At 38.4% G+C, this 23,592-nt stretch overlaps 4 protein-coding genes across 4 annotated transcripts; 2 read left to right on the forward strand and 2 right to left on the reverse strand.

Annotated features, from left to right (window-relative positions):
- Window positions 1–832: 832 nt before the first annotated feature.
- LOC135611943 (myb family transcription factor MPH1-like) lies at window positions 833–2,957 on the reverse strand. The gene is made up of 5 exons (XM_065107592.1): window positions 2,537–2,957; window positions 1,985–2,061; window positions 1,339–1,514; window positions 1,150–1,255; window positions 833–1,075 (listed from the first exon to the last, which is right to left on the reverse strand). The coding sequence occupies exons 1-5, from the start codon at window positions 2,658–2,660 to the stop codon at window positions 881–883; spliced, it is 678 nt and encodes a 225-aa protein (XP_064963664.1). The 5' UTR covers window positions 2,661–2,957; the 3' UTR covers window positions 833–880.
- Window positions 2,958–5,842: 2,885 nt separating this feature from the next.
- On the forward strand, window positions 5,843–7,134 carry LOC103972741 (protein PHLOEM PROTEIN 2-LIKE A2). Its single transcript, XM_009387084.3, has 3 exons — window positions 5,843–5,981; window positions 6,215–6,366; window positions 6,592–7,134. Exons 1-3 carry the CDS (start codon window positions 5,940–5,942, stop codon window positions 6,962–6,964), a joined length of 567 nt encoding a protein of 188 aa, XP_009385359.2. The 5' UTR covers window positions 5,843–5,939; the 3' UTR covers window positions 6,965–7,134.
- A 920-nt stretch (window positions 7,135–8,054) lies between these two features.
- Window positions 8,055–16,138, reverse strand: LOC103983707 (uncharacterized). The gene is given in 9 exon segments (XM_009400978.3): window positions 8,055–8,679; window positions 8,771–8,914; window positions 9,164–9,322; window positions 10,059–10,217; window positions 10,294–10,536; window positions 10,699–13,379; window positions 13,382–14,006; window positions 14,933–15,027; window positions 16,012–16,138. Coding segments are annotated over 8 exon segments (4,326 nt in total). The 5' UTR covers window positions 14,984–15,027; window positions 16,012–16,138; the 3' UTR covers window positions 8,055–8,415.
- Window positions 16,139–18,671: 2,533 nt separating this feature from the next.
- On the forward strand, window positions 18,672–22,494 carry LOC135611944 (phosphoglycerate kinase, cytosolic-like). Its single transcript, XM_065107593.1, has 6 exons — window positions 18,672–18,936; window positions 20,409–20,486; window positions 20,576–20,836; window positions 21,322–21,639; window positions 21,835–21,993; window positions 22,083–22,494. The coding sequence occupies exons 1-6, from the start codon at window positions 18,742–18,744 to the stop codon at window positions 22,275–22,277; spliced, it is 1,206 nt and encodes a 401-aa protein (XP_064963665.1). The 5' UTR covers window positions 18,672–18,741; the 3' UTR covers window positions 22,278–22,494.
- Window positions 22,495–23,592: the final 1,098 nt, after the last annotated feature.

The raw sequence follows: 23,592 nt of genomic DNA on the forward strand, positions 1-23,592 counted from the left end.
ACATAGAGAAAGATGACCCATGTATAATTGACGTTTTGACAAGGAAACAACAGCAAAAGAAGACGATGACGTTGATGTGGGTGTGTTCATCATCTTCAGATGATGATGAGGGTGGATTTTGTGTTCATCATCTTACTTACACATGATCGAGCATGTTACTTTAGAGTTTTTACATATTTATCATTGCTAGTTTGTACATATCCTGTATTATGTATGTATGTATATATGTATATCTAAACTATAATGATCGGTTACTATTTTAAATTTTAAAAAAATAAAATTCTTGACATCATAACAAATCTTTCAAAGGTGTTCTACTCTCCAATAAGAATAAAAACATCTCAACTCTATCAGTTAATTAATAATTAATGAAGATTTTGACACATAGATGCAACTTATTGGATTTTGTACTGTGTGTAGAAGATATATACAAATATGTTATATTTAAAATTTTGAGGGTATATTTAAAGTTATGTATAGGTGTAGAGGGATACATTCTTCATATTCATGATCAAAGTAATATGCCTTCATTGTGCTGTTTGTTCCCATCACTGCACACCGATAACTTTCACTAATTTCAGTACTCGGATGAAGGTCAATACGATATTTTATACATACCCTAAGTGGTAACTGATAGAAGATAAGATTTTCCTAACTATATGAGGAAATTTCTCATTCTGTTAGAAAAATCTTATCTTCTATCAGTAACAACCTAGATTTTCTCTCTCTCTCTCTCTCTCTCTCTCTCTATATATATATATATATATATATATATATATATATATATATATATATATATATATATATATATATATATATATATATATGCGCTAATAATTCATCTTTACTCCTCTGCACAAGATGATCTCAGTGTATTAACTCATTCACTCTCCAACTGTCCGATGAGATGACAAGAACTAGGAGATGAGATTGCCAGCTCCAGGTCAAGGTGACTGCAAGTTGGGTCTCTACAGCCAATGGAACCTTCACTGCTTGTGATCCTGGGAACCATTGTTTCTTCTGGCTTCTGATGGTTGAAAGATGATAGAGTCAGCTCGCAATCCAGCTGAAGTAACTGCAAAAGCTTAGAGATAGGATCAGAACTTTACTTGTGTGTGAATTTGCTACAAGTAAAGAGTGAGTGCAAACCTCGTCATCTTGGTTGGATAGATCTCTTTCAATATATCCAAAATTATTTGTGTCATTATTTATGCTCCTTGAGATCAACTCTCTCATCACACCTTCAAATGATGGTCTGCACAAGCATCACACAAGTATAGAGTTTTAGGACTTGAAAGCATCGTAGAATTAGGTTGTGCTCCAGAACTTGGCACTCACAATTGGAAGATGTAGTTGCAGCCGAGTCTGGAGTTCATCCGTGGATCTTCACAATGAAGTACTGGTGAAGTGGAATCAACAAAAGAAGTGTAATGCTGTGTTCTCCTCCTCCTTTTCTTGTTGTCTGTGGATGGAAACTTGTGGAGTTTGGCTTGGCTGATGGTGATTCTGTACATCTGTCAGGATAGATAAGGGATATCTGAGTTGCAACCTGCCTAATCTGCAAGTTATTCTTTAAGATAATCACAACCAAACTTGCGATTCAAGCTAACATATTTGATTGGATACCATCGTATGACAAAAATTGTGATCTCGGAAAGATGATAAATCAGCATGGCTGCTGAGCCTATGCTACATTTGGGACTATACAATAGACACCTTTTTATTTCCGATACAGAAGAAGAGAGTAGACAGTGAACGGATCTTTTCAAGGATGGATGTATGTAAATATGTTGTATTGGATGGTTCTTCCGTAAGAAGCATGATTTATAACCTGAAAGTAATATGCTGTTTATAATTCCTATATACCCATGTATGTATGTGGCAGCAAATATATAAATATATATATGATCATCTACCAAAGGCCGAAGCTGTAAGCAGATAAAAGAAGACTCATTATTTCTGCAGCAAAAGTATATAAACATACTTGCAGGTGGCTTTTAACATGAGACATCCCGAGTCCCTTCACACTCATCAGTTGTAAGATTTGCTTTGGAGTTGCTTCTGCAATAACCATTACAAATACAAATGAAATCAGAATCTTTACTTCAGTTCTGCACTAGAAAGTAATTACAGGATAATTGAAATCAAGATCTCAAGCCCAGTAAACTTTTCATCAATAAAAGTATATTACTAGTCATATTATAATGGAAATTTGGTCATATGATAATCTTATACCAAATACTACACCTCAATAATCCGATACTAGATCTAAAATTCTCAGTATAATACTGGCATGATCACACATCATTCTACATAAAAAATAATTATTCATAAAATCTTGTGGGATTCTATATACATGTTTCTTACTATTTTGTTAGATAGAAGTAGCAATCATTAGATCTTGGTAATGATCATTGCATGAACTAACAAACCTTGCTGTTTGTCATGGCACAGTAATCTTATTATCCATTCATATGTTGACCTGCACATGTTGTGTCTCAGAGAGAGAGAGAGAGAGAGAAAGTAGTATTCTTACTGTTCTCTCCTCCGAGGCTCGCGACAGCTTGGATGAAGCGGCGATGGAGGTCCTCGGTCCACCGGATGCGGGGGGTTTCAGATCGGTTGTACTGTCTCGCTCCACTTCTCCCAAAGCATGTCATCTCTTAAGCTGTGGTTTCTCCCCTGGAAACTGGTGCACGCAGATGACGACCACCACAACCTTGTCTCTTACAACAAGCTCCGAACTGTTGTATCTACAATCCCTCCTAACCTTTTTTCCCCTGCTTGCTGTGTACATATGTAGGGGTTAGGCTCTCCCGACTGAGTCCGGTCAAACATGCTCCAATCTCTCCAAAAAGTTGAACGAGACTGTGGATGGAGAAAATCTATGCTCGTGCTTTGACGAAAGATGGCGCTGTTAACATGCACGATATTGGTAGCTTGCTCATTCATGAGCTCCTTGAGGGTCCAATGTCATATGTGAGAGAAACTGGTTAATGCCTACTTCTTTGTTTAATCTCAAAGTTGTATTACAATAAGCAGCACTCCACGTGCCATCAATCGCTTCTGGATTCATAAATGTTTGTTTGGTGGAACAAGCAACATGCTTTTGGGGGCTGAGACGAAAGCCTTACACAAGAGTACAATGTGGAAGTCAAGGATGCTATCTATCCTTGGAAAGAATGTAGCACCCTTGTGGACAAAGGTATGCCGCAGGAGTCACTCTCTCGTGCAGTTTCCTGGACGAGCAATTATTATTTGGGATCCAATAGTCCAATCGATGGTGATGCTCGACATGTTCTTGTTTTGACTGGAAACGAAACATCTTCTTTTGCGGTGACTGTTGCAAGGTTGCCATCCGGTGGCAAGTTTGATGCGTGCTTGATAATGAGTTGACAGATGGGACAGCTTAATCAATATTTTCATGTAGAATCACATGTCGCAGCAAATTCTTTCTATTTTTTTTTACTGCCATATTAGGAGACGAGATTTTGACCTTCGGATTCTGTAGTTAAAGCCCACCGATTCGAGTTAATCGTGGATTAAATTCTTTGCCAAACTGGCCGCTCCTTTCTTCCCTTGTTGGTTCATGTCCGAAAGGCTGGGCTTGCCTCGCAGCAATCGGTCGTCTTCCTCGAGAACCGAGAGGTTGGGGGAGGGCGCAAAGGAATGGTGTCAGAGTGTGTGGCAAGTCAACAAATGAAGCTTTGGGGATGCCAAAAGCCATTAAACTCCTCTCTCTCTCTCTCTCTCGCTTTCTCTTTCCATTGTCTTCGCGTCAAATGCTGACGGTGCCAAACTCTTGAAACTGTTCCCTTCGCTTGCCGTGTCCCAAACTACTTGACTTGTTGATTTCTTCCACGTATGACGACGAGGATGGAGGAGACAAGGCTCGGATCGGACACCACGAGCGTATGACGGTCGGTGGCTGGCCTACGAATGGTGTTGGTCCTCAGCGATGAAGAAGGGGTGGAGGACTACAGGTTCCCATTCATCGAAGATCCAAACTCGACAAATCATTTGCCACCAAATTCAATGATTCGAGTGAGGTGCCGGATTCAAGCTCGATGGACAGACAGACAGACACAAGATGATTAATTCCTAAGATCAAATATGCAGATACATTTAGAAAAAAAAGAAAAAGAAAAAGAAAAGAAAAGGTGAGATAAGCTTCATCAGATCATGTGGTGAGTGGTGTATTGATATGTTATGGGGGTGCGGTTTGTCTTCTTCTCTCGCACTTGCTTGCTTTCAGCTTTTTCTTGTGAAAGTGGACAGGACTTGCAAGTTAGGCAGACATCCCCAACTCAAAATCATGCATGTTTAAAGCACGTTGTGTTTGCCTTAGCTTGCATGCAGCTTTCATCTTCACAGCGACTGGTCTGACAGACTTGAAAGCTTCCTCCTCATCTTTGAAAATGCCTGCAATCGCTTTTGATCCATAGAAAAAAGATGTTTCAGAGTGCATGCTTTTTGGGGTGCCTTAGAACACTGACTCTATCTATCACCACACAGTTTTTTAATATGGATCGGACTCATGCAATGCTACAATGATAGTAATTATAGACTGAGCATTATAATTCCTCTCTCTCTCTCTCTCTCTCTCTCTCTCTCTCTCTCTCTCTCTCTCTCACATATAAGATGAATTCAACAGAAGAAAGTATATGGCTCGAGACTGCATTTTCACTTTTGGATTACTCCGCAGCCGAATCAGTTGCTCTTTGCGAGTTCTCTTCACCATTAGAGACGACTGCCATTGTCGAGGATGAAAAGGACGCTTCTCCTTTTTGAATAATGCAGAGATAGGTTTCAAAGGCTTGTGAGTAAATTCTGCTGCAATGTTAGTGATTGATTGGGGGACGGGTGATTGTATACTTGTTGTAATCGATGGACGAGGAGGTTGAGAATGCAAACTTGGGGTTGATGTCAACCAAAATCATCTCACTGATTGATTCTTCAACTTAAAATGTCAGAAAATATTAGTTGATGAAAATAGTTTTTTTTTTCTAAACTAAATATATATATATAACAGTTTCTAGTTTTCAGATTCCACAAATGAATGACACAAACAAACTATGGTAAAAATTTAGATTCATATAATATTGTTTGGTATTAAAACCTTCTAAATAAGACCACAAATTTTTTTTGTAAAAGTATGGTCTACAAAAGTGAACTCCTCATATAAGATAATCTGATTTGGATTTGGATTGAATGACTCTAAGGAATGATCCATATGCTATAAATTTTTTAGTTACAACCAAATGAATTTCTATAACAAAAAATTAAATGCATAATAATTTAAAGATAATTTTTTTGAATAATTTGATGTATGCATTTATTTATTTTCTTCATGTTATTTATTGTTTTCATTTTCACCAAAACATGATGATGGATGGAGCCATTCATGCATTATTTATTGACATTTGAGCTTTTAAATACTTGTCATTCATCGCATCTCGATCGACAGCAGACATTAGATTCAACGACACATGTGCGCATTGGATTCCTATTCCATACCTTCCTTTGTCGACAAATGATTCTGATTCTCCTCGTGTGATGCGAATAGGCCTTCTCAGTGCCTTTTCCGCCGTCGAGCGAACGCGGCGATCACATTTGGATTCCATTCTTCCCCTCTGTTCCCAACTCAACATGCCGGCCGACGTTAAAATTCCGAGGAGCTGTTGCTGATACAGCAAAACCACGCGTCTTGGCGGATGTGTGTACACTCAACGCTACACGCTACTTTTGTGTAAAATAAGCTTACGAAGAGTTGCCGTCTTCGATCTCTCTTTCTCTCTCTCTCTCTCTTAATTGTGAGAGAAACTTCCGAAGAGTTGCTACGAACATACATGCACGTATATATATATAGAGCAGAGGGATGAGGAGATGGCATAGCAGTGCAGCGAAGAGAGAGGGAGGAGGAAGACAGAGCAGTGAAGATGAGCCACACATGTCACTGGGCTGCTGCTGGTTCCCATAATGTAAGTGAAACGAGGGTTCTTCTTTTGTTTCAGGTTTCAAGCATAGTGAATAAGTTGACCGCCATACTGTTTGGTGTTGTTAATCTAAATGCTTCATGTTGTTGTTGGGTGAGGCATCCACTCGTTGGCCGCTTAGAATTCCTCGTAAACAGTCAACTTTGTGTTTGATACGATTAAACGCACAAAATTAGCAATCTTATTTGTTCGTATCACATGGAGGAATTGGTTTTCAGGGTGGAGGATCGGTTAAAGCAGGCAAGAAGGGCACGATTCACGTCTCAGCAAAAGCCATGAACATAACTTGGGCCAACGATGCGAGATTCTGGAAGTGGATTCCGCTTTCCAAGAATGAGCTACCCAAAGCCTTCTCCGAAGATGACATGAGGTAGCATTTTTTGTTTGTTTGTTCTGTCACACTTTTGACACCATGCATGGCTATCAACTCATCCGATGAGCTCATCAAACATATATAGTCTTATAAAAAAGGCCACAAACTACGAAATGCTCTCGTGAGATAGATAGATAGATAGATAGAGATAGATTGATAATAAATCTTATTCCATGATGCTTACTGACCTGTGTTGGTTCATCTTGTTCCATGATGCCATAGCTTTGACGCTGCTGCAGAGCTGATTCAGGTGAATTGGCTCGAAGCAAGAGGGAGTCTGGACTCGGCAGTGCACAAGCAGCCTCGACTCAGTGGGTCCGGACGCTATGAGATCATCTACCACCTCAGATTTAAGGTCGATGCCTTTGGGTGGAGCAATGCCCCCGTCACCTTTGAACTCATCACCCCAGACGGGCACAGGCAGCGGAAAAGTGTGATGTTGGAGCCATACAGGAGGAGAAGCAACGAGTGGCAAGAGATCCATGGTGGAGAACTCAAAATGACGGGAAAGGTTGAGTTCGCCATGTTTCAAGTCGAGAGCCATGGCTGGAAGGGTGGCATCATCTTTGGAGGTGTCTCTTTAAGGCCTAAATAAGGAAGACCAGTATCGTTCTGGTTAGAAGAGATCTGGAAAGTATCCATCTGCTACCAACTAATGTATTATTGTGTTTGTTTGTCACTCTTCTTGCTGTGTGATCCGCTACGCTACGCTCCGCTCCTTTCCTTTATGCAGTCATCGATCATTCATAGTTTGCTTCATACTAAGTTACATTTGGTTGGTGCTGTTGACACCTTATAGGATGGATGAATGCGTTGTGCGGTTGAATAAAGAGAGAGAAAGAGAGAGAGAGAGATGCTTTGCTAATAATGCAGACTACACTCCCAATTCTAAACCGATATTTGATTCAGATACAGAAACTTTTTCCGAGTACGTACGATTCATGATTCAACAATGAAATTTACACCTTCAAATCAAAGAAGCATTTAACACCTTCACCACATACATACATACATACATACATACATACATACATGTGGAATTTAACTCCTCCTCCTCCTCCTCCTACTCTGAAAACCAAGAGAAACTTTGAATGAAAGCAGAGCATCAACTATGAATCCAGAAACTCAAATCTCTAAGTGAATTATCACCCAGAAGCTTTTAAGTTTTACATCATATAACACACACACACGTATAAAAAAGAAAAGAAAGAAAGAAAGAAACATAATCTAATGCTTTGATAACTATCCGCAAGCTTCGTACAGTAGATATGAAACCCAATCCGGAGCTCTAAACCTTGCCTGGCCGATTCGGTTCATCAATCGGATCACTTCCGATCCGTAATGACTGAATTGGCTTTACTGATAAATTATCTTTATTTAAGGATATCTTACTCAATTTAAAAGAAAAAAGAAAAACAATTTTTTCGAGTTGTGTATTCCTCCATCCTCCCTTCTGTTCTCCATTATCATTACCTCGGTGTTATCCTCTTTCTTTCACTCGTTGTTCCTCCTCTTTCTCGTTGTTGCCACCTCTATCCTCTATCAGTCTCTTTTATCATCTTCCTTTCTTTTATTATTTCATCATCTCTTTGATTATTGCCATTTTCATCACCAACCTCAATTTCGCTAATCAGATTGAACCAAGCATGCCATTGAAAAGCTGCATCGACACCATCTTTTTCATATATCAACAAATGAAACAAAGCATTATTATGTCTCATAACAGAACGTCTACAAGCGCAAGTATAGCAAACCAACTCGCAGGCAGTCCCCCACGGCATGCTCAAGTGTATGTACGAACGAAACAGAAAACAAAGTTCCTATGCCAAGCCAAAAGTATAAGACTCGGTAAAGCTACCAGGCTCCAAAAACTACAAGATATTGACTTGCCAATTACATCCCAGGAAATGATTTCATAGATCACGTTGGCTGATCAACTCGAGCACCACTTCCGTCATGCAAAGTTCCCCCTTTTTTAGTCCAAAAACAAATGGACATATATTACAGTAAAAAGAGAGACAAGAGTCCAAGTCCACAAACCATATGCTAATATCGCTTTCCAAGAATAACGCCAATGAATATTGATACCAAGGCTACTCCCAAGATGAACTTGAAGGCCATGGCTCCTGAACGCTCTGGAGCGACTTGCGCATTTGGACTAACAGTAGCAGTATTTGTATCGTGGTGGACTCTGTCACTTCTTTTCTTGCTTTTTCTCTTGGACAATGTTGACGTGTCCAGTCCAAGATCTCTTGATTTCACCTCGATCGCAGCATCCTGCATCTCCGCTTGTGAGGTCTCATTCTTAACCTGCAGAAACATTGAATGAACATTGTCAGGACAGAAGCGTTCGCAAATCCTTGCCATCAAGAGGCAGAAATTTGACTTTGGTTAAGCTGACCTCTTCGGCACTTGTGCGGGCCAAGTGCAATGTGTTTTCAAGCTCTGCTATCTTCTTTTCCATTTCAGTGGTTTGACTCTGTTTAAGTCTTAATTCATTAAGCTCCACCTCAACAAGTGCAAGCTTTGTGTTTTCTTCTATAACCTGCAAGTTCCGAACAAGTCACATACAAATTAGAAATTTGCCCTGTTTTTTGCAGATTTTGATTGATTATTGCCTCGTAAAGTTCCTAACACAATGTGGATGGCAAAAGGCCACCATGTGAGTCTGTGAACAGAAATCATAAGCATGTCAACCCTCCAATTTGAGTATCTATGTTCATTAATTTCCGTCAAACGTTTTTATCTATGATTCTGCTTGTTATTTGCTTAATCTGAAGGTATATGAACCAACCTTCTCTCTATAATGGGCTTCGGCTTCTTGTAGCTTCTGCTGAAGTCCCTCGACTTGTTTTTCTAGAAGTGTGGCGTGCTGATTCTTAGACTCCAATGCATCAAGTGACTGCTTCATGGAAGCTTGCCTTTCCAACTCCTTCACTGAGTCCAATTCTTTCTGTAAAAAGAAATCAACTAGTAAGCAGAAATCACCAAGGACCATCAAGTGGGTATATGAAATGGTGATTGATTGATCTCAAAAGAAACTCCATGACACAAAGCAAATATCATGGCATCATATTGTTCCAAGTGAAGTGATACAACAAAATAGCCTTGTTTCGTTTGATGTTTGCAAGTATGAAAAAATGTTCATAAATATCCAGCAATATACATATACATGCATATCATTTGCATACGTGGCTCCAAGTGTTGCAATTTTTGCATGCATATTCTCCAGAAAGTATCAAATACATTTTTTCACGGATATCCTGTAATATACATATGTCAAACATCATGTTTACATACATTTCTCCAAATCTTGTCTCTCCACATGCATATTCTCCAAAAGGAAATATATTTTTGCATACACTCCTTACATCTCAGGTGCACATTATCTCAAACATACAGAAGTTTTATGCTACGATATTATATGTTTAAATTTATTCTGTTCATGAAGTAAACTACTTGCAACTCAGCATGTGTAACAGGACATTCATGACGCAGCTTCTTAGCTTCATAAAGTGACAATTAGAGTTCAGTGAAATCCACAACAATAGAATATCATATGAATTCAATTTTACTAAAAAACTAAACTTCCAGAAATCAGCAGAGTTTGCACAATCATTTACTACATTTAATGACTGCATGGGTTAATATAAAGAGCCAATGAGGCTGATGCTAAATTGCAGGTCTACCTGTTCTATAATGGTTCTTCGTGCCAAATCAAGTTCCTGCAGAACTTCCCTTAATTGCTGTTCTAAGGCATCTCTTTCTTGGAGTACGCTTGTGTGCTCTCCTAGTTTAGCTGATAGTACTGCATCTTTTTGGGCAGCAGCTGTTGCCATGCTTTCAATCTGAGAGGATTGGTAGTCATGCAAGTTTTGAGTATCGGTGATTATCATTGCAGCAAACAAGAAGTGAAGAAAGTACCTCTTGGATATATGTTTTCTCAGCTAACAACAACTTTTGTTCAAGCTCTGGAATATGTGATTGCATAAGAGATTTCTCAGCCAACTGTGCTTTAAGATTTTCTGTGAGAGAATTAAGAGAGTCTTCCCTTGCTTTCTTTTCACTTAGTTTTTCTTCCAACTGGACTATGGTTGATTCAAGTTCTTTCGTTGCCTTATGGTACATTTCTCTGACCATGTTGTGCTCCTCCATAGCAGAGGTTATCTGCAATATTACTTGCTGTTTTAGATAACAAATCCCTTTCCAAGTTGACTTGTTGAACAAATGTGAAAAACAAGAAACAATGCTCCTAACTTGCAATTATCTGCATCATATACTCTCAAGTATCCACTTCCTGTAAGTGATAGAAATTATGTATTTACAAACCTGTGACTGGAGTTTTTCTTTATCAGAGTTATGCAGCTGCACGAGATCCATCATTTCTTTCTTGGAAGCAAGAAGTTGTACAGATATGTCTTCTTTCTCTGTAACGGCTGCATTTAATGCTACTTGTAATTCATTCATTTTAGTCTCATATGCCGCAAGCTCCTCAGAGAACCTTGCATTTTGTCTGGCTAAACCTTCGTTCTCAGTTCTGAATTGATCGGACTTGGCTTTTAATTGCTGAACATGTCCATCCAGATCCTGTATCTTGCATAGAGCCTCTTCTAATTTGCCCTTCTGACTTGTAGCAGAAATAGCTGACAGACTGGCCTGTTCTTCATGATTTCTTAACTGAGTTTCAAGTGCAAGCAGCTTTTCATTCAGTTCTCTTGCTTGCATCTCTCTCTGCTTGTATTTCTCAATAGCTTCATGCAGCTGGGCTTCATTTTCTTTAAGACGAGATTCAGTTGCAAATTGGAGCTCCAGGCCTCTTGAATGTTCATCAGTTAATTGCATTATTGTACTTGCATGAGATGCGAGTTGCTCATCAGTAGCCTCCTTCTCGGCATGGATGGATTTCAACAACTCATTAAGCTCATTGACTTCGTGTTGCTGAGCTTCCAACTCCTCCCTGAGCTTGGAGTTTGTCAAAGACAGCAACTCATTTTCAGAAATTGTCTGTTCACCTCTTAAATTAGCTTCTGAGACCTTTTGCTTAAGCTCCTCAACATTGTTTACAAGGGAAACCAGTTTCACTGCACCTGCCTCCAACTCTGCCTTTAGCGAGGAAACACTTTCAGTAGCTTCGATTGCCTGTTCTTTATAAAATGCCAATTGTTCCTCAAGAGATTTTAACTTACCATGCAATTCTTTAGCTTCAGACTCCCTTTCCTTGAAGCTCACTTCTACTTCCTGGAGTTTCAACTCTGAATCCTTGACTAATGATTCGTTTAGTGAATTCAATTCTATATTTCTTGAAGTAACTTCCTCTACAATCTTTACATGATGTCCTAACTGTTCTCCAGCATATCTAAGCTTCTCAAGTAGCTCTTTCTCTCGAACACTTGAATTGTCAAGGTCTTTCTGAACACCTTCCACTTTCTCTCTTAAATATTTCAACTCATTTTGCAATATCTGAATTTGATTCTCAGATTCATAAAGTTTCTCACCCTGATTAATAGACAGATCCTCAATTTTTTTTCTTTCTTCGGTAACTATATTTAGGATATCTGTCAACTCCCTCTCCTTCTCGTTTGCAGCTTGCAGCTTAGCTTCAAGACTCTGTGTTTGTGTCTGATATGCTACAAGTTCTGTAAGAAGCTCAGAGACCTTGCTGCTGTATTGCTTTGATTCGACCTCAACATCTCTATGTTTTGCCTCTGTGATGCTCAGTAGTTGCTCAAGTTCCTGCATCCGATAATTAGCAGCTTCCAACAATAGTTCTAATTCTGCTGCTCTCTTTTCAGCATCTTCAGCCCTTGAATGAGATGACTGAACCAAGTCTTCCAGCTTGAGACTGTGGTGATGTCTTGCTGTAGCATGTTCCTCATGTTCTGCACACTCTTTCATGAGATCATTAAGCTCATTTTCAAGCTCTACATTTCTCGAAAATGACTTACTCAAAGAAGATTCCAATTGGTCGACCCTGTCATCATAACCCTCAAAGCGTCGCCTCGATAGTGCATTTTCTTCATCTACTTCTTTCAATGAAGCAGTAAGCTCTGTTATTTTCTCATTTAGTTCCTTTATCTCACTCTGTGCATCAAGGTATCTTATCTCTGCAAGATTTATTTGTTGCCCAAGCTCCATAATTCTCTTCTCAGTGGATGCCAATCTCATCTCACTGTCCTTCAGCTGTGATCTAAGATCCTCTTCCGCTGCATTTGATGCATGGACCAGATCTTCTAGCTCAATGTTTCTTTTAGTAGCAGCCTCAGTAACTGTTCTGGATTCATGATGGAGCTGTTCAACCAATTCCAGCTTTTTCTCAAGGTCATCTTTATATGATAATGCTTGTGATAGAAGTGAGTCCGTTTTCTTAAAATCCTGATCAGCCACATTAAGTTTGGCCTCAAATTTCGTATGCAGTTCCTCCTTCTCTAACAATTTAGTATTAAGTTCAGTCACAATGCTATCTAGAGTTGCCTTTTCTACTGCCAAGTTAGACAAATCATTTCTTAAGCTTGATATCTGCACTTCTTGGTCCTTGAAGCAAGCTTCAAACATTTCCCTTTCCTTTACCTTCTCCTGAAGCGTCAGTTCCAATTCCTCAAAATTCACAAGCTTCGTTTGGAGATCTTCTTTTGAAGCAGAAAGCATATTTTCCAGCACAGTGACATTTGTTCTCAACTGCTCATCAGAAACCTTATGCAGATTTAGTTCTTCAATAAGTTTATGCATTGCAGCATCTTTAGAAACAAGGTTCTGTTCCAGTTGAGCTGCTTCTGATTTTGAGATTTCCAACTTCTCCTGAAATTTTGAAAGCTCTAATGAAGTACTTTGAAGTTCCTGTTCAACCTGCTTTTTTTCTGCAATCTTCTCATAGAGTTCCTTCAACTCCTCTTGTAAATTACTTACTTGAGCTTCCGTCTCCTTTGCAGTCACATGTGCCACTTCCAGCATCTTCTCTAACTCCAGAACTTTCCTTGATTCTAACTCTGCTTGCAAACTACTGCTTTTACTATTTCTTCGGCTTTATGCAGCTCACTAACTGAGGATAGTAACTCTTCTTCAAGTGCCTTTATCCTTCTTCTTGAGCTCTCCAGCTCGGCAGACAACCCAGTGAAAGATTCCCTTATATCAACAAGCTCCTTATGCTTCATCTCTGTAGCTTTTAGTGCTTCCTGATGGGATTCAAGTTGCAAAGTGTGCTTCCGTTCAGCCTCTGAAATCTGATTTTTCATCAACTTCTGGCGAAGTTCAAGCTCTTTGCGATGCTTGCTCATTTTGTCTAACTTGTCATTTGTTAGTTCAAACTTGGATTTTAGCAAAGCTTTTTCAGCTTCTGAACTGCTAAATTTTGCAAGGATGGTTTCAAATTGAACCTTGAGCTCCTTGATCTTCTCTCTTGTTTCCATAAAATTGACATTTGCTTCCGAATTGCCTGATTGATGGTTGACAGCGATTAAGTTTTCTTCCACTTCCATTATCAGGTTGAGCAGGTGAGAACTTTGTTTTGCATCTACCAATATTTCCTTCTCTACCTTTATGTATTCTCCATCTGATGGAGATTCCTCCTCTTCTTTATTTCCTTCTTTACTCGGTAAGTCTGTATCACCATTTGTTAAACTTTCTTTTTCATTCTCACCTACCTGCATTTAAAATATTCTCAGAAAAAAATAAGTAGGTTTTCATTGAGCAAAACAGTGGCTGAGTTCAGTGGGAGTGAAGTTCAGAATTGCCAGTCAGTTGTGTGGATATGATAATTCTTAACAAGTAGATGTGTAATTTGGATCATTGAGGATGTGTACACAATGTAAATTATATCTATGCATGGCATGTCCAAAAGCATGGAAATGAGTACCTACATTCATTTAAAAGTTAAAATGTTTATTTTTGCTCAGGGTTGCAATCACTGAGACATTTTGACCAAAGGATTCTTGAAGTGGTCTAAATTTTTTTTCCTGAAAAGAGAAATAAGAAAAAGAATCACATGTATCTTGCACTAGGTTCTTGTTATCTTCAACACAATTCTTGGAAGAACAAGGCTTATAAGCTAGTGTTTAATTTATATTTAAGTTTTATGGTGTTTCCTGTTTATTTCATCAAGGCCAATACTATGTAACGGTAAATCTGTGCAGCCTCCTCATTCACCTAGACATATAGCATAACATGTACATATACATACACATAGCATTATTAATATAGGATCTAGAGTGACCTGAAATTTCATCTGTAATTTTGCCTTCAACAAGTCAGATAGAACTTATTAATCATCATTTTGTGGCAAAATCCTACTGTTATTGGGACATGGCATATGCAGGTATGTGATCAATCCAAAACATGTTAAAAAATTTTCCAGCAAACTGAAAGGAAGCAGAGTTCCTCCTTATCAAGGAAGGAATTATTCAGACATGCAATCGGCCATTTTGAAATTGTTTAAAAACAAAAAGTTCCCTGAGAAAACAGTTTCAGAACTGTAAAATCATACATTACTGAAGCTAGAAAAACACTCATGTATTCAGTTGCACAAACAAAAAATATTTTCGAGAAAGAAGGAGATTACTGCCGCACTGACCTCTCCGGATAGCTTCACTTCAATCTCGTTCAGTTGCAAGTCTTCAGCCATCTATTGTGCTAGTCACAGTAATGGCAAGTACGTATCCTTTGCACCTGTTACACAATTAAACGGTTACCTCTCATCAATCATAAGCCAAATGCTTATGCATTCATAAACCAATAGAAAATAATTCGTACTACATTAAAGTAGTACTGCTAATTGAAACTGAATCGTCAAACTATCGACGTCTGAAATTGGAAAGAATAGTATTGTGCAATTTTTTTTTGGCTTAGAGCCATGCAAAAAGAAAATTAACGTCTTGAATTACCCAGTATCAACAACAAATTTCATCTATAACCGATTTTAATCCGTTATGAGAACGATAAGAATCATCGGCTTTGGCCAATCATATTCTAGAACCAGCTAAAAATGGAATCCCAATGTGCTGGCAGCATGACTCGACCAAGTTAGGCTCCTGGAATTATATATATCAAGCTGCACATATGCAAAGATCATCTAAGAGTATCTCTACCTCAAGTGATTAGACAACTATCCAAATATTTCTGGTGCCTTCATTGACTGTATGCTTCCCTTGGAAAAGGGTTGTTTATAATGTGATCGTTTGATACATGTGAGCTAAAAGGAAGGGTATAATGATGTACGGATATGAGCACGCAGGAAGATTTCAGGAATAAAAACGAAATTTTTCTTCAAGAAAGATGAAATAAGTTTACAAAAGTTGCTGAACTGTCTCTAAAGCGCAGAAAGATCGATGAGGAATTAGACCAACAACCAAAAAAGATAACACTTTGATCAAAGATCGGAAGAAGAGACTTGTAAGAAAAAGCAGAAAACCAAAATGAAAAGATATGATCTTTACTACGATCCATCAAACAAAACCGGAACTTTCCACATAAAACCATCGATTTGGTTGTTGATCTTAGGTTCCCAAAGAGCTCAACCATCGACCAAAACAAGGTATCACGTCTAGCAATCACGATCAGAGAGTTGGAAGACCGAGAAAGTAGAAGATGAACCCGAACAGAAAGAGAACTCGAACCGAATCTAAGAATCAAAAACTAGATTTGGAGAGTTGCCTCGGAGCGATCGAGCGATCTGATGACCAAGAGAGTGGCTTCCGCTTCGTAGGCGTCGATTGCTCTGGCGATTTCTGTTGGTCGAGAGAAGACGAGAGAGAGAGAGAGGGACAGAGACAGATGGGAGACGACGGGAGGAATGAATCCTTTTGAAAGCATGACAGGAGGCGAAGAAAGAGCTCACTGGGCCCCGCGTGGGTCCGATCACCAACCCGCTCAACCGGGTGTGGTTACCACCGGGATCACTATGGAGGGCTTCTCGGATTCCTTTCACTCCTTGCAAGTGTTTTTTGTGTGCGAAAAAGAATACTTGGGTAAATGTTGTATAAAATTTCAATTAAATATTTTATATACAAAATAATTATATGTAATTAAATTAGAGGAGAATGATAGGAACCAAAACTAATAAAAAAATATATTACGTATTTTAGTTTCTTCCTCTTAATTCTTTTGTCATATTGTTTTATAGGAAAAGAAGAGGAGAAAGAATTCTTCTGTAATAAAGGCATAGGGATACTCTTTCGTTTCTCTCGTCCATCCATACTATATATATATATATATATATATATATATCCAGCAAACTTATCCAATCAATAGGTCAAGCCCTATCTTTGGGTTGGCTAAGCTTGATATGGTGCATGTATAGGTCATAATGCACATGACCATGACTTGGCTAGGATGATGTAATCTCGTTCGTTGTCTTTATTTTATTTAATTTGAGTCTAAATATTAATTAAATCAAATCAAATTTAATTAATTTAGATCGATTTAAGATAATTTCGAACTGATTTAGTTTATTTAAATATATTTAACCTAAATTGAATCGAACGTAGTCTAAATTATTTTAGTCTGATTTTAGATAGGTTAAATGAGAATTAAAGATTGATTCAGTTAAATTATAGTTAAATCGAGTTTAATCGAATCGATTAAATTATAATTTAAGTTAATTAAAATTTAATTAATATTATTTATTATTAATAATATTTAAAAGATAAATTTTGATGTTTCAATGTATTATTTCATCTTTATATGAACATAACTAATATAAGATAATTTTATTTTTCTATGGAAGGTAGAGAGGATGATTCACTCGAGGATTAATAGGTTATCAGAAATAATGACTGAATAGTTCTTTCATCTGCTCCACTTTGGTGAGTGAAAGACACTACTCCATATGTTATTAGGAATGCAACGTGAGTTTATCTTCATTTGTTGTTGAAAAAATATAAACTCAAAATCTCTTCATTTATTGTTGGGCGAGTGTTCGTTTAGACATTTGATATATGCCAATGAAATGATTGACTTTGGATATATATTTATTTTATGATGACTCATAGGGGTTCATCATTGACGTTACAATATTTTTTTAATTTTCAAAGCAACAACGTCCTAGTAGCACTAGATCGGATTCCGATGAAAAACAAACATTCTTCTATCATTAGGTAAAGTTAGTTGGATTTTATTTTTGAATTAATATCACTATATTTCTTAATAAAATCTATGATTATTTTGTTATTTTTATTATGATGAATAAATAAAATATAATAAATATTTATAATATATATATTAGTAAAAAATATGTATTTATTTTATACTTTTAATGTATTAGTAAAAAGATATTATGATTGTGTGAAAAAAAAAATCTAGGATGTGAAAATAGGACTATCCCTAGTTTATTATTATTTTTCTCGTACACAAATATTTTCGATAGATAAAACTATTGAATTAGTGAATAAATTATGGGGAGATAATATAATGTGAGACCCAACACTTGACTGAAATCCTGATATTAAAATAAAATCACAAGATCAACCTGGAATATGCTGAGCTCTGCCCGGCCATGACAAATTCCAAAAGCTTAAGTACAGAATTCAACACTTCCTTGGACCTTTCATCACAGCCAGTTCAGTAGGCAGACAAGCCATGGACCGACCACAAGGGGATTGCTTTTTCTTAGCCCTGAGAGAGAGAGAGAGAGAGAGAGAGAGAGAGAGAGGATCATTCTTGTTTTCTTGTTTAGAGAAAAAACATGGCTTGAGAGAGAAAGAGAGAAAGCTGAGACCAATCACGAAGATGAGTTGTTGTCTTCTTGTGCACCGAAAAAAGCATGGGCTTTCTTCCCCTGCTTCTGTACTCACTCTCTCTCTGCAGTCCAGTAGCAGCAACCTGGTGACAGATCAAATGCCTTCATTCACTCTTATTAATCAGTAGCTGCAAACAGATCATGCCATCCATGCTGAGTAAACCACCTCTTCCATCCCCATCGCTGACCCAAACACTCCCCTGCACGAACACAACTACAAACAGCTGCTGCACCAAAGTTGAATTTTTGAGGGTTCTGTATGATCCAAAGCTCATATTGCAGTCCTTCATTGTTTCTTTTTATCTCACTCGTATGATCAGACCAAAATTAAAGAGAGAGAGAGAGAGAGAGAGAGAGAGAGGGGTCAGCTTGGTAAATTAAAATAAATACAGTTTGAATGATAAATTATAATAACGGACGGACGGACGAGATTAAATGATGGACACATTTTATCGATCGAATCCAAGCCGTCCATTTCTCGGCCCACCGTAAGAAAGCCCAATCCCAGCGCAGCTTCGCGTTGATCGCATCAACCTCCGTCCCATTCTCACCTATATAAACGATGCCCCCGCTTCCTCTCTCGCCTCTCAACCTCTCCCGCTCCTCATCCCTCGTTTCCGTCGAAACCTCCCGTTTCCAGATCTAGAATGGCGACGAAGAAGAGTGTTGGTGCGCTGACGGAAGCCGATCTTAAGGGGAAGAAGGTGTTCGTGAGGGTGGATCTGAACGTTCCCTTGGACGAGAACCTGAAGGTCACCGATGACACCCGGATCCGCGCCTCCGTCCCGACGATCAAGTACTTGATGGAACGCGGCGCCAGGATCATCCTTGCTAGTCATTTGGTGATCCCCTGTCACTTGGATCCATCTGTTTCTGTGGTCTTCGGTCTATTGATTTCATCCATTTCTGCGCCAGGATCTATTGCCTTTCAGTTCTGTTGATTGATCTATTTGTTTCTGATGCCTCCATGATTCTTCTAACTTGATCTCCCTTATCTTAATGTTTTCGCTGTTTTCTTTCTTCTTTTACGGAGTTCATGTCGGATTATTGCTGTTTTTAGCTTATGTGACCTTTGTAACTGCTAGATCGTAATCTGCGTTTAATATGTTTAAGTTTGGATTTTTCTTGTCGAATAAGGCAAAATAGCAAAAAAGAAAAAGGATAAACCATGGTAAAATTTTCAGTCATATGTGAGAAGCCAAGGATCTGCAATATAGAACCTAAAATTAGAATGAGTTGGCATGAGTCAGTAGTTACAGTTTCAAGTCTTTTAAATTCCTAAGTAGCTACGGATATAAAGGTTTCCTGTTTGGTTTGTGAGTACTCGGTACATCCAATTCCAATTTAGTGATCACATTCAAAAGGTAGGGCAGCTTATGGTTACTGGATTCAGACTACAATTTGGTTAGTTTATTGTCAGATATAACAAGTGTCTATCCATCAGGAAGATATATGTTATGTGCGCAACACATGCGACCTTGATGCGCAAGGAGTCCAGAGTGAAGGGGTTATTAACGAGGCATCAAATTGCACATTGGTATACAAGGACATCTTCGTTCTGCAACATAGGAAAGGTGAGGGTAGGAACAACGGGAGAGGCCAGTAGTCAAACTTTGATGCCCTTTGGGTTAACAACTGTTCAAAACCTTTTGTTCCCTTTTTTCTCTATGCCAAGTGCGTTTATTATTACAAAGAGAAGGCCTATTAGATACTCTCTATCAGATAATTTCTGTTTGTTTTGCCTTTATTATGTAGCGGTATCAAGATCTGCAGTGATATTCTCAATTAACTTCGTTGTTGAACACCATCAATTGGCTATTATGTGCTAAACCTATTAGTGTGTATATAGTGACAGTCTTAATGAGTGTTAGTTTATCTTGTTGACTTTTGGCTGTAGATCATGAATAATTCACAGATAGCATTACTTTGGTGCTGCAAGAATCATATGTGCATGATGTTTCTCTTTCGAACTTCTATCGTGTATTAGGCATTGTCTTTTTGTGACATCGGAAGTAATAATAAGCATTTTTTAATTGTTGTTGATAAGAAACCGTGGTTTTACAGTCCTCATTACATTGCTTTTAGGCTTCTCTACAGCATGCAGTATTCTCTAGAATGTCATGCTTCAAAGCTTCTCAAATTCATGTATGCATCCAGCGAGGAAATCACAGCTGATGCGATTTTTCTGTCATAGGTTTTATGATGCTTAACCCACTTATATAAGCAAATAGACTAACTTCTTATCCAGTTGTTTTTGCTCATTCATACATTCAGGCTATCAACGCAGAACTGATTGTATGGTCTAAATTTGCAGGGTCGCCCCAAAGGTGTCACTCCAAAGTACAGCTTGAAGCCAGTTGTCCCTAGGCTATCTGAGCTTCTTGGTGTTAATGTATATACTATTGTTTCCATGATACCACAGTGCTTCTTAGATTTTTTGGTCTTTCTCTTCAGATCTAATTCCTAGGTTTGTTTAAATAGGTTGCGATGGCCAACGACTGTATTGGAGTGGAAGTTGAGAAATTGATTTCTGCATTACCAGATGGAGGTGTTCTGCTTCTTGAGAATGTAAGATTCTACAAGGAGGAAGAGAAGAATGATCCAGAGTTTGCAAAGAAGTTAGCATCATTGGCTGATCTCTATGTCAATGATGCCTTTGGCACTGCCCATAGAGCTCATGCTTCGACAGAGGGAGTCACCAAATATTTAAAGCCATCTGTTGCCGGCTTTCTTATGCAGAAGGTATTCATATGATCCCATCCTTGCAATGAAACATAAATCCAATATTTTTATTTGGAACATGTTAGATGCATTTTTTTTTTCTTTTCCACAAATGGTCTTGGGATTTATTTGTCTTAAACTCATTCTACGTTCAACTTATTTTGCAATTGTTGTAACCAAGGTTCGTCGTACAGTGGCATACCGCCTGATACGGGTGTCATGTACTCGTCCGACAGGGGACCGGTACGGGCGTTTCATACTGGTTTGTTGGTGTGTCCTACTGCAGCATATGTTAGTATGTCGGTACGATTCGGTATGCATTATATATTGATGGCTAGTCGGTACACTAGTACGGACCGTTAAGGCGAACCATGGTTGTAACTACTGAATATTTACAAAACTTTTCTTTGAGAATTATACTTTCTATTTGCTTTCAGGATATATTTATTATTTTGTTCTGTGTCAAATGTTCATTGATGCTAAGATTTTATTTTGTTTTGTTTCAGGAACTTGATTATCTTGTTGGTGCTGTAGCAAATCCCAAAAAACCTTTTGCTGCGATTGTTGGTGGCTCTAAGGTTTCAACCAAGATTGGGGTGATGGAGTCATTGTTGGAGAAGGTAGATATTCTCATCCTTGGTGGGGGAATGATATTCACATTCTACAAGGCACAAGGCTATTCTGTTGGTTCATCACTAGTCGAGGAAGACAAGCTTAATCTTGCTACATCACTTCTCGAGAAAGCCAAGTCTAAAGGGGTGTCTCTCTTGTTGCCTACTGATGTGGTTGTAGCTGACAAGTTTGCTGCAGATGCAGAGAGCAAGGTTTGTCCATCTAACTTGTCAAATTGTATCAATATAATATAGAGCTACTGCTGCTGTTTTTGTTGTTTCGACAATTGCTGAAGCATAACCATAGATATAAAGACAAGCGAACAAATTAGTGTGAACGGTGCGCATGCCAACATATAATGATATATATTTTTGTGGTACAAGCAATTTGATTTGTTCTTTTTGCAGATTGTACCAGCGTCTGGAATTCCTGATGGCTGGATGGGTTTAGACATCGGTCCTGATTCCATCAAGTCATTCAGTGGAACTTTAGAGAGCACCAAGACCATCATTTGGAATGGACCCATGGGTGTGTTCGAGTATGAAAAATTCGCAGTGGGGACTGAGGTAATTTATTGCAGACAAATGTGTATGCAGATGTATAAACTTCAAGTTTATTTGTACATGGAGTACATAATTTGGTCTATATCGAACAGGCGATTGCAAAGAAGTTGGCTGATCTGAGTGGATCAGGGGTCACAACCATCATCGGAGGTGGTGACTCGGTGGCCGCTGTTGAGAAGGTCGGACTTGCTGCTAAGATGAGCCACATTTCAACCGGAGGAGGTGCTAGTTTGGAGCTGTTGGAGGGCAAGACTCTTCCAGGTGTTCTTGCTCTTGATGATGCCTAAACCGAAATGGCAGTTCCTCCTCATCCTTGACTTTTTTGAAGTAGTTAATAGTTGCACGTTTCTCCATGTCCGTCGAGATCGTTTTCTCGAAGTTTTGGTAATGTGATCGAATAAGTTTTCCCTTGTGAAGTGAATTTCACCGTCTGTTGCTGAAACAAACCTTCAACTATTCCATGAGTTCCTTATGCGATACTGGTTAGGATTTGTGTGTTTTCAAGCTGTGAATGACAGATATCGAACATATGGTATGCACATCCCTCTACTCTTGAATTGAAAAGATGGATTACGCAGTACTGCCACCAGTGAGATTAACATTCAGGTGGGCAGGGACATGCTCTTTTACTGCTATTCAAATGTGCATGTAATCTATCTAGTCTTTGCATCATGATGACTGGATCCTCAAAATGTTAGGAACATGTAACCTTTTTTTCCATCTACCATTTTGTTGGCTGATAGTACCAACAAAGGTTATTTAGATGCACCTGATAATTCCAAAGTTATTGGATTCATATTCCCTGTTCCTTATTCTACTCTTTAAAGTTCATATATCATCAACTGCTAGAAAAGAAATGTAATGTGAGCCACGTTCGGATTGGTGGAATTCACTTCAATCTCTCGTCGTATCACTTTAATATGCACTATTGCAAGTTGTTAAATAATCAATTCCAACAACAACATGATCCTATCACTTTAATAATGCAACTATCGCAGCAATTTCTTAAAGCATCAATTCCAACAACATGATCTCCTAATCTATATATAATTGAGCCCTAAGAGACGGATTAGCATATAAATGTAATAATGCCTTGGGACCTCAAACCAACAAGCTCAACATTAAACACCCTGAATGAAATGTGCATCAACATGACATGACCATAAATCTCAATTGCAATATGAGCTCATGAGACAGTTGGAGCCTTTTAAAGTAAATATTCAAGCAACTGTTATATATTATTTTCAAAATTCAAACTAATATTCACCCAAGTTTGTTTTTTTTAATGGACTTTATTTAACCTGCGGAGTATTTATCATACACCAAGAAGAATAATATTTAAAAGTAGGAAAGCATACATACACATATATACATATATATATATATATATATAGTTAAAATTTATAGGGGGGCCTAATAAATCATTTCCAAACTGCACAAGGATGGATGTGTAAAAATCCTCAATTATTTAAAACCCACGTGCGTTGCTCCAAAGTTTACTCTCTCTCTGTCTCTGTCTCTCGGTGACCTGCACACACGCACTTCCACTACCATGTCAGAGCCACATATAAAACATTCATCCTCATCACTTTCCATTCACAT

The sequence above is a fragment of the Musa acuminata genome, chromosome BXJ2-5 (assembly GCF_036884655.1).
Source record: "Musa acuminata AAA Group cultivar baxijiao chromosome BXJ2-5, Cavendish_Baxijiao_AAA, whole genome shotgun sequence".
Classification (NCBI taxonomy): Eukaryota; Viridiplantae; Streptophyta; class Magnoliopsida; order Zingiberales; family Musaceae; genus Musa; species Musa acuminata.